The sequence below is a fragment of the Lipophrys pholis genome, assembly GCF_963383615.2.
Source record: "Lipophrys pholis genome assembly, chromosome: 18".
Taxonomy (NCBI): domain Eukaryota; kingdom Metazoa; phylum Chordata; class Actinopteri; order Blenniiformes; family Blenniidae; genus Lipophrys; species Lipophrys pholis.
Window position 1 is genome coordinate 24254376 of NC_137646.1, and position 11807 is coordinate 24266182.

The window sequence follows — 11807 nt, forward strand, 5'->3', positions numbered from 1 at the left end:
TAGAAACAAAGAGAGAAGTTGTCGCTAATAAATAGTTTAAAGTAAATGGACTCGGTGAAAACTTAAAGAAGAGATAAAGGAAGGAGTTGAGGCCCCCCGTCACGGGGAAATGAGACCCAACGTGTCTTTCAAACAGTTAATTTCTTCAGAAAAGACCAAATAAGACTTAATTCTGTCCAGTTTTGGTCTTTTTCCGCTTGACGAGTCGGCAGGAAGTTAAACGGTCCGACTGTCACCAGCCGAGGAGCAAAAGAGGCAAATTATCTTCAGTGTTTCTGAAGATAAAATGATTTGGAGACGAGCTGAGAAGACGTAAGACAAGTTCTGCTTTAAAAAGGAATTAAAGGAGGAATTTTAAAAAGACTGTTGAAATAATTAAATTAACCCCGTCCAACACTTTGCATGCAGGTGTACACACACACACACACACACACACACACACACACACACACACACACACACACACACACACACACACACACACACACACACACACACACACACACACACACACACACACACACACACAGACAGAAATAGACAGTAAGTCTCAAGTAAGTCAATGTAATGTCTGAGTGAGTCATATGTAGACGTGTGTGTGTGTGTGTGTGTGTGTGTGTGTGTGTGTGTGTGTGTGTGTGTGTGTGTGTGTGTGTGTACACTGTCACTGTGTGCCCATCAGGACTAGACTCCCCGCTTCCTCTACCGCCATGACCCCCCCCCGAGACGCCGTCTGTGCCACGTTGCGCCGGGTTCAGCAGACACCCCACCCCCCCTCCCCACCCCCACCCCGCTGACATCATCACTGCGAGACGGCGACGGTACGCGAGCCAGCCACACTGACGGCGTGTCTGGGATTTTTCCCTGACTGACCTGTTTGTCTGACATGAGAAAGTGAAAGAAAAGGCCCAAAGAGCTCGTCAGACATCAGTTATCGCAGTTACTTATTATTACTCTCAAAACACACAAACAAAAAAAAACTACAGTTACAATTCAAAGTTTGAGGTTTAATCCAAACGGTCTCTTCTGGCGGCGGTTTGAGGCTGTGAGGTGGATTAAAACTCAGCAGAGGCAGCGGGAGGTGGAGGGAAGCAGCAGAGCAACAGGTGGCTGAACGCAGAGTGAGAGCGACACCTACAGAGCCCTGAGCAGAACACACACACACACACACACACACACACACACACACACACACACACACACACACACACACACACACACACACACACACACACACACACACACACACACACACACACACACACACACACACACACACACACACACACACACAGGTTTCACAACGTGCTGTATATAGACCTCTATATAATTCATCTGCAAAAATATCCATAAAAACATTTAATCCAGTTACATAATACAAGTAGTGTTTAAGTACATTTAGACTATCGAGTGAAATTACTGCTCGATACTAAACTAACGCCAAAGCTTCCTTAATGATACCAAAAACAGTAATTTCAGTATAATTTGACTAATTCTGTTGATAATTTATGTTATATATAATAACATATATATATATAAAAGGCTTTGTGATGTTAAACGTCTTTAAATAAAGTGACTGTAAACACCTAAAGACAAAATGTGGGTAAAAGAAATATAATTAAAAAGTTATTTCTACACTTTAATGACATAATACATAATGTTAAAAAAAAGAATGTGAAAAGACGGACAGAACTGATAATAAGTAATAACATGAAATATTGAATACAATAATTTAAAAAGTCCCGTAAATGAAAAGTTAATTGTCAGTTTTGTTCAACACCCATGAAATATAATGGTTAAATGCTTCAAAGCATCTTATGTGATTTACTCAATATAACAAATATACAGAAAATATACAGAAAAATGTATTGAAAAAAAAAAAATTTGATGACATTAATAAAATATGCTAAAATCAGAACGAATAAAGAAACGCAGTATGAAATGTTCATGTAGAATCAGTGTAAAAATATATGGACATTTTACTACTTTAATTATGTGGGAAAATTTCCTTCATTTCATTGAATTTTTTTTAAGTAAAATTTATATGTTTTGCAGCAGATTTTTAATTTTTTTTAAAGTAAATACAATAATTCATTATTGTAAAGGAAGACATAAAAGCGATGCATGCAATATAAAAGGGTTGGAAAACAGAATAATGCAGTTTTAATATGAATAATAGTTATTAGTAATGTTAGAATACTGCCACTGCAGCGCAGTGCGACACCAGAATTACTGCCGAATCTGAATTAAATGATAAAAAATATCTAAAAGTAATGGATTTCAGAGCCATTTGTTCCCATTGAGTCATTAACATAAACATAAATGAAAACTTCATTAGCGCCTTTCACTTCAGGATGACGTGTCATCAGTCAAACTGAGATCATCAGTGTTTTCCCCTGGTTTGACACTGATCACATGAAAACACCCTCGTGCGTTCACTCCTAACAGCCTCGCTCGGCGTCCGTTGGCTCCGGACCCACACCGGGGACGACTCCCCTGCGGGGGCTCTGACTCACCAGCAGCTATTCGCAGCCCGAGCCGACTGGACGCGTCCGTTCACACCTGCAGCCTCGAATATTCACACGGAAGCGGATTTTAAAATACAATGACATGAGTGCACTGTAAAGCCGCATGAGATGATTTGAAGTGGCCCCCAGAGTAAATATCATGCACGCTGTATATATGTACGGCTGTTAGAACTCTTAAAGCGCTCTGATAAATTACACATGAGGATCATACGGTCACATAGTCACATACTCTTGCACATGATTTGTCTCAAACTAAGTAGTATTTCTTTATTTTTTATTTTTTAAAACTTCTTAACCCTTTGCGCAGTTTATATAAATTGTATATTTTGCGTTTTTTCAGACTGAAAAATAAACATCTGAACAGTAAGTTGAAATTCTATATTTCCAAATATTTCAATGATTACAATATGAAGGATTTATGTTTTTCACAGTATAAAATGGTGCTGTGATCCAAAGGCTACTTTACTACTATACCCCTGTATTACTATACTGTTATTACTATACTACCAATCACTATTTTGTTTTACTACTATACAACTATATTACTATGCTACTGCATTAATTTACTACTTTTTTACTATACCATAATATTCCTATACTCCTATATTACTGTACTATTATATCACCACACTACTATGCTACTATACCAACATACTGCTATATAACTAGTACTTTATTACTTTATTGCTATACTCCTATACTACTATATCGCCACATGACTATAGTACTATACTACTTTATTGCTGTACTATTGTATTACTGTGCTACCACTATACTACTATATCACCCCATGACTGCTGCTGTACCACTATATTGTTATCCGACTATACTACTTTATTGCTATACTATTACTACACTACTATATTACTATCTCACCACACTACTGTACTACTATATTACTATACTACTTTATTACTATACTGCACTAGTGTGACTTGTTGCATCAGCTCTAATTTGTAATATTGGGTACGTCTTCATTAAAGGTTTATGAACATCAGTATAAAACTGATATTTGGATCCAGAGATATAAAATTAAAAGAAATAAAAATACACTGAAAAAATAAACTAGTTGAAAATAGCTAAATGAATTGCTTCAGCTGGCAACACCAAAATGAAATCACTTCTTCCAACTTAATCTAATTCATTAACTTAAGTTGGAAGAACTTCATTTCGTAAGTTTCTTCAAGTTTCTCCAACTAGTTAATTTTTTCAGTGTAGGAAAAGGCGTCCCCCTGACCAAGCACTGTCTGGCCAATGCAGGTAAAAGTAAATCGGGAATCCACAGCAGCCATAAAAAAAAAAAGAAAACGCAGTTTTCATCCTTTGAGGAGCAAAATATAGTGAATTATTACTTTTGTGGTTTATTTTGGTTCGTCTGCTCTTCAGGACGTCGGAATCAGATCTGTACACGTTGAAGAAAACCAGAAGAAGACACTTTCTGGAGTTCCTGTAATTTTAAATTTAATGTTCCCCGAGCGTGTCCCTGCTGGAGTTTGGTTTGACTCTCATATTTTGGGCAATTCAGAGCTCATGAACGTGCCCCGCAGTGTTTGTCCGGTGTAACGTGGGCGACCTCCGGGGAAACGCTGGTTCCTCTCGCCGCCATTCGGCTCTCGTCGGGCGTTTTCTGGCGATGGGCGCGGCGTCGCGGCGTCGTGGGGCCACGCGTCACAGACGGAAGAGAAGCGGCCGTATTTGTTTGGACACACCGTAATGGCTCGCGCAAAAGGAGCCGGGGCCGCAGTGCGAGGGAGAAAATGGAGAGTCTCGCATTATAGGCGGGAACGGAGCCGGCGGCGATGGCGGTGACGACGCCCGCCCGCCCGCCCGTCCACCCCCCTCGTTTGTTTGTCTCTGCGGCGTACAGTGGAGTCACCGGGAGGCCAGCAGTGTCTGCGAGGCTCTTCTGTCACAACGCATCGCGTCTCCCGCCTCTAAGCGCTCTCCATTTCTCCTCTTCCTCCTCCTCCTCCTCCTCCTCCTCCTCCTCCTCTCTGGATTCCCAGAAAAAATATTCTGCCACCGTTCCGCTAAAGGAAAAAAAGAAAACAAGCCTCCTTTTATCATTTGTCCCTTGAAATCTTTCACTCCCCGTTTCCTCGGCTGTCCCTCGCCCTGTGCGAAAGGCCACGACCCCGCCGGCCTCTCGTTGACCCCAGCTTGACCTTTGCAGGTTAGCTTTTCTGTTAGCTGCAGCTGCGGCGCTGCTAAAAGCCTGGATAATCCAATCACACAGTCATTAGTGCTGAGCAGGCCAGGGCTGCAGCAGGTGTGTGTGTGTGTGTGTGTGTGTGTGTGTGTGTTTCCCTCTCTCCCATAATCTTTCTCCTTTACTCAGATTTTATTTGCTAATTTCACACACAAACACTGAACGTGGAGCCAGCAGATAATAATCACATCTCTCCTCCTCCTCCTCCTCCCAAAACCAACAACATCCCAAAAAACACATCAGATCAGTGGCGTTAAAACCTGTGATGATCCGTCACCCTGGTCCGATTCTGCTGCGGGTATTTAAACAAGCAGATGCCGCCGCCGCCGCCGCCGCCGTGTCACATCCTGCGTCAGTCCGCTCCCGGCTTCATTAAACCGCTGCTTTCCGACGGAGTCACGCACCGAGCAACACGGGCGGATGCAGATGAGGGAGGAGGGTTGCCAGGACGGAGATTTTCAGGATGACAGGCATGTGTGACGCTCGGGCTCGGGCCAAACACGCCACGGATATTAAGAACTATGACTCACACTAAGTCCTTTATTTATTTATTTATTTATTTATTTCTTCCGCAGAATTTGGAAGGAAAACCTCAAGATGTCCGACTCTGACTTGACTGAATGACACTGGTCGGATGTTGTAGTTGGCTAATAGTCCACTGTTGTTATTTAAGGCCTGTTTCCACGATTTCAAGTGAAAGCGCAAAACTTTCAGAGCATTTTTGGTGCTCGGACTCGGTTGTCATGTAAACGGGTGGAAAGCGACACTTCCTGGAAACGTCCGGGCTCCGTCCTGACTTCTCGTAGAGCTGCTACCGCGCATGTGCTCCACGGCTGTAGTAAGTAGTTGTTCTGCACATGTGCGAGTTGATGAACAATAACAAAAATCCATATTCTCCTGGGATTTGGTGCTTTTATTTTGACAGTCACCATAATAAACAATCCAACTTGGGCGTGTACGAACGTTGTCAATGTTTATATATGTTCTCCACAGACGTGTATGTGGTTTTATTACAATATTAACCAACAGTGCCAACTTGTGGCCTGGCATGCGAACTACATCGTTTTCAGCGTTTCGGTCGTTGCCGTGTAAACGTGAAACTTAACTAAAACCGAAACGCAAAATTGATTTCACTTGAAACGTTGCTGCGTAAACAGGTCTTTTAAGTGCACAATGTGATTTTTATCAACGGTTTGGATTCATGGGGAATAAAAAACAAAACAAAACACACACAAAAGTTTTCATTTGAAATACTGTATCTAGTAAGTCTTTCATGGTTTTACACTGGGACTGTAATTTTTTGGACTATGAGTCCCTTTTCTTAGTCGTCTGGCTGGTCATGCGGCGTATTTTAAGAAGCCACCTTCATATTAAAATATATCAGTAAATACCATCTGCGACCACTAGATGTCACTGAATGACAACAGGATGCTGCTACAGTAACGAAAAACCTCCATTACTTCTGTATTTGACTTGAAGCGCAAAAAGAAAAACTTACACAGCAAGATTTCACTAAACTGATAAACATTACAGTAGAAAATGGACCTGCTACGTCGGGATCTGGAAAAACAACATGATGCATTTTCTGACAGATACGACTTATAGTCCAGTAAATACGGTATTTTAAGACTTTAGTTTATCCCCATGAGACATTCCAGTCTAGCTTTAAAAAAACAAAAACAAAGTTAGGCTGCCGTACATTTATTTATTCGTTGTTGAGAATTCCTGATAGAAAAGAAAACAAATCGTGCAGCATCACAGCTCTCTGGTGCCCCCTATGGGAAGCTCGCCTCGCTTTGAGAACCACTGCAGTGCAGCAAAATATCATGTTAACATCATATGTTTTATATTACAAAGTAGTTTGAAGGTCCATTTAAGTTTGTTAGTGAGACGCTGCTGTGATGAAAGACGACTTTAAACGGTCTGCTGACCACTTAATCAATATTTTTTAACATTGCTTCGTGGCTCCATCCTGTTTCTCTGCCCTGTATCCTGTTATCTATCCTGTCTATCCTTAAAATACTTTTTATGTCTTCTATCAGTGGGTTTTTCATATTTTATATTTGGTTGCTGTTTTAAAACAATGTACAACCTTTTATATACAATGACTTCAGCCTGTATAGTGTATACAGTGTGTGGTACTGGACCTAAGCTGAAGGGTTAACAGCCGCCGTTTTATACAAGCTTTGTGTGTTATTGCACGTGCTTATCAGGTGTTATGCGGCCAAAAGATTATGAACTTGAACTTTTACCTTGAACTTTTAGGTCTTAACTGTGAACCGCAGACACGGAAAACAATCTTTAAAGCCACACGGGCTCAGGATTCCATCAATAGCAGGTCCTTTATGGTAGTAATTGTTGAAAATGTACATTGAAATGCGACAAGTTGCATTGTGAGCTGGATTTGTTAAAAAGCATTCACTGCATTGAGGTCATATTTTCACGTGCACAGCGTATGGAAACACTCTCGCCAGCGACACAAAGGCTCCTGTTTTGTGTTAAAACCAAAAAAATGATCCAGCTGAGCGAATGAATGAATGAATGACCTGAAGCTCTATAGTGTCATGTCCACATTTTTGCTGCATTATTTGAGGTCAAATTTTAATCTTCGATAAAAGTAGAGAACATAACAGTTGCAGCTGTTTGTGTAATATCTAAATCAGTAATATCTATGGCAGGAGATGACATGATCTTAGTTTACAAACCAGCACTGGATACTGGTATGGGTGTATTCCTAGAAAATGCTTACATTCAATGCACTTATTTTTATGTTCTAAAAGAATCTTTGACAAACCATGAAATATATATAAATATATATATATTTATAAAAACCCCAATATAAAATCTTACAGCTAACAGTTTTTCTCTTAAGATTACCTTCTAACGAGCATGTTTTCATCACGTTTTCCCATTTGTTACCCCACGGACTGAATCAAACCCTCTGTCAGGACAGTTCTGGCCCCTGTGTCTCATGTTCGAAACCCCTTATGCCCCCTTGTGGAAAACTAACACCCCACCCCTGTGTCACAGTGATAAATCATTTGGTGGAATAGTTAAGTACTGTGCCAAAAGAAACAAAACGAGTTGCATATCTGATTGAAAACCCAAATATTCTGTTAAGAAATAGCTTATTTTTTAATATGAATTATATTGTTTGTGTCTTAAATTCAAATTGTTTTGTCAGATTAAAAAGAGACCACTAAAGCAAAAGTCAAGAGCAGGCCGATCTCCAGAAGCGACTTTCATAAAGTCTTTGCGATTCTAAACTAAACCCATCTGCTCCCCTAAAAACGTTTTGAAGACTCCGTTTTAATAGACTTGAGTTATTCCCGACAACGTGGCACACTGCGAGAAACGCCAGACAATAGCTAATGTTAAGTGACAATTTCACCTTTATTAGGACGGCGAGGAATCATTAGTAAAGGTCAGGGTGACAGGCTGGAGGTCTGTGGTGCTCAGGTGGTGCCTGTGAAGAGAGCAACACGCTGAGAGAGGAAAGACTCATTAAATCACAAGGACGTGGCGGCGGCTCCGCCGCCCGCGCTCATTCATGTGTACATTAAAGGCCAATTAGAAATAAATCCTTTACTTAAGGAATTAATTTCAATGAATCCTTTGGTATTTCTTTTTTACGTATTTTCACTGAAAATGATAAAAAAAAAAAAAAAAAAAAATTTAGAAGTGTATTTATTTGAATTTAAAGGTAAAAAATATTACTTTTATTGATATAGTTTATCGGTGCACCTGCACACAACTAGATTTAGTTTGGCAGTTTCACTCAGCAAAAGCTTGAAAATAGTCCAGGAGCCCTATGGTGGCCCAGAAGGTTCAACGTATGGCTCTTTGTTATTGTGTTGTTGTTTGTTTGCTGTTGTGTTGTGACTTTTTGCAGTTGTGTTGTGACTTTTCTATTGTGTTGTGGCTCTTTTCTATTTTGTTTTGTTGTTGTTGTGTTGACACCTCCGGACCACCGTAGAACTGGTTTTCAATTGACCTACCTGGCAGAATAAATGATCCTGGAGATGATTATTATGTTATTAACATACACATCTTATTTCAATGGACTTTTAATGGACGTTTCTCTTCCTGTTTAAATTACCTTCCACTTTGATATGATGGCTATCGACTAAAACCGATAAAAGATCAAGAGCCACGGTTTCGGTTCTTCTTCCCACCGAAATCCTCCTGAGATCAGTTTAACCTCTCCATGGCCCCGAACACCAAACCTCCAATCAAAACAAAAAAGCTGATATTCCGACGGCTGCAGGATCTTAACCCCGGCCTGTAGTCTGGGTGTCCTACACCCCTTTAAATCAGCTCCTGTAAAGCAGCCCGATGAATAAAACAGGAGCGAGGGATCCGAAAAATTTGAAGTCTCTAAATTATTCACGGCGGAGGAATGTGTGCCATCAGCACCACCGCTGCCATCCATTGTCGCCGTCTCCTGAATTACCAGCCGATATTTGGCTCCGGTGGCAGGTGTGTGCAGTCGCAGGGGTTGTGAACTCTGCGCTCGGATGCTATTAGGAGGGGAAAAAAGCAGCTTTGCCTTTGCTCCGGCTGCTTGAATGACATTGATCTTGCTGTAGAGAGACAGCGGCGTCCCTCCGAGACTTGGAGCATGGACCAGGGGCTTGGTCGTCCTGTTTTTCACCGTATATGGAAGAAGAGCACAGAAACTATATGTGAGAGCAAAGACGTAACACGTACAGTTTGAAAACCCTTTCAAGTTTCTCTTGTGCGAGGATAAAGTTCCTCATTTCGCTGTAGCTGCGTGGGAGGGTTTCCCAGCAAAAGATCCCACTTGTGTGTTACACAACCGGCTGGTTTTGTTTGTGCCTGAATGTGCAGCATTGATTTAGAACGCTACGGCGGTAAAACTCTAAAGTGTGGCGTACAGCAGGATGTGGGCGCAGGATGAGCCCAGTGCGGCTGCAGGTAAGACTCGATTATGTGGATTTGAAAGGAAATGTAGAGAATTTCAACTCATTGTTTCATACATTTATTCGCTGAGGTGATTCTCGGTTTATAAAAGGAGGCCAAATTATGAATTATGAATTACATGAATGTTACGCAGATGTCTTTTTGATGCGTCTATATCAAAAATTAAAACTTAAACATTGCTTGAATAAAGTTAAATGAGTAAAATTCGAACAGTGGGTTTTTATTTTTGGCTCATAATTTTTATTTATATATATATAAAAAAAACAAATTTTTACAGTTTTTTAATGGTCTAAAGTTATTGTGTTGTTTTACAGGTCTTGGTATTGGTGTGTGGATTTGCACGGTGATGTTTTTTTTGCCAACTTGAATCGAGTGTTAGATGACAACACTAGTGAGCTTGAAAGATTGTAAACCAGAATTATCTTATAGCCTGACAGTGACGAACAGCTCAAGTCATTTCGGTGATGTCTTTTCTTCTATATCTATTGTGAATGAAGACAAAACAGGGTTGGATGGTGGTTTGGAGCCTTTTTGTGTCAAGTTTGCCTTTTTCTATCTTTGCTTTTTTGATTTTTCTTCCAACAAAAATCATAAAACATGCTTTTGAACATCATTGGTGACTTTGACCACGTTTACACAAACCCGGGTTTTTACAAAAACTGATTATTTTTCCCCCTCTACGTTCACAAAAACAAATCTTACACGGACCCCGCATATACACCTGGTTCAGAGCTGCTATGAACATGCCAAACCTGTAGGGGGCAGTGTAACAAGAAGCATGAAGCCATGATAGCCAATCAGAGTCCTGGAAAAAATTAGTTGTTTCTTGTTCCTTCGGTTCGTTTGTCTGGTCCTCCTAAATGTGGCGTCAGAATATAAAACTAATAAAACACAAGAACGAGCAGCTTTCACTGGATCCATCTTCACCACAGCAAACTGGAAACACGTTTCGCACACTGACGACGCCTATATTGCATATTGTGACGGAAATCTAGGTCTAACTCTCTTTAGATGCAAACGGGGGAGTTTTTCCAAAACTCCACTGTGGCCAGAGTTTTCAGAAATCATCTTTTCTGGTGACTCGTAGCTGCGTTTATGTAAATCCAAGGTATGTGTGAATGTGGCCTTTATGGTCATGGTGTCCAATCCAGTTCCTGGAGCACAGACGTGCCTTATTGGGCTTTTTTAACTGCTAAAGCAGGGGGACTACTTAAACATGCTGGACGCTGGAACGCCAGGACCAGGTATGGACGCCACTATGTTCTACTCTCTCCAGGTACTGAAAAAACCTGCATTTCAGGTTATTAGGTGACTTTAAATTAGGCTGTTGTACTGGTGCTTGTTCAGCTTGTCGCCGACCTTCACCCACAGTCAGCTGGGATGACTTCCCGAAACACTAGAAACACACACTCAACTAACCAACCAACAGAAATCCAGTGTGAAATGACGTGCTGATCAGCGCTGAACCTTAGGACTTCACGGTGTGTCCATTTTGAGGTTCTTATCGGGAATGTTCTGTCGTGAGGATGTCAAAACCGTAGAACAGAACCCGCCGAACAGAGCGAAGCTGCAGCTACACTCTGCAGTGAATCACCGAAAGCGAAAAACACGAGTAGGATCCTGCGGTACTTTCACTTCCTGTATTCTCCCCCCCCCGAGCCCCCAGACGCCCTCGAGAAGTTCCTCTTCCAGTCCTGCTGACAGGAAGCGAGGACGTTCGGTCGTCCGACCAACGTGGTGTCGCTGCGTGTGTGTCATGTGAAGACAAATTAGTGTTGTTGTTTTTTTTTGTCACGCAGACTATGAGGAGGACGGCAGCTTGTCCTCCGAAGATGAGGTGGACATTCAGGTACTGCTGCTGCCAACACTTTTTAACCGAACCGAACTTCACCTGGTGAAGAAGTCTTGCATGTTTAATTAACATCACCCTGACATTACAAAGAAAGAAAGAAAGAGAACAAATTGCTCCAGAAAGCACAATCGCACACATTTGATGACACTAACAAAGACAGAGGTAATTTTCTCTGCTTGATAAAAAGACTAAAATGTGGATCATAATCAGCTGCAGGAGTTTATTGTCGCCTGATTGAACTCGTTCAGCTGTTTTTGCTTGCTTGTCACCGTGA

General features: G+C 41.2%; 1 protein-coding gene across 3 annotated transcripts in view; it reads left to right on the plus strand.

Moving 5' to 3' along the window:
* Positions 1-9513: 9513 nt before the first annotated feature.
* Positions 9514-11807, plus strand: part of shtn2 (shootin 2) — a 14289-nt gene continuing 11995 nt past the window's right edge. The window contains exons 1-2 of one of the 3 annotated variants that reach the window (XM_080486413.1): positions 9514-9675; positions 11481-11530. In XM_080486413.1, the coding sequence (XP_080342539.1) occupies positions 9642-9675; positions 11481-11530 (84 nt within the window). In that variant the 5' untranslated portion in view covers positions 9514-9641. Of the gene's footprint in view, positions 9676-10551; positions 10926-11480; positions 11696-11807 lie in introns of those variants that run through there. The other 2 variants (XM_080486415.1, XM_080486414.1) reach the window with 2 other exon arrangements.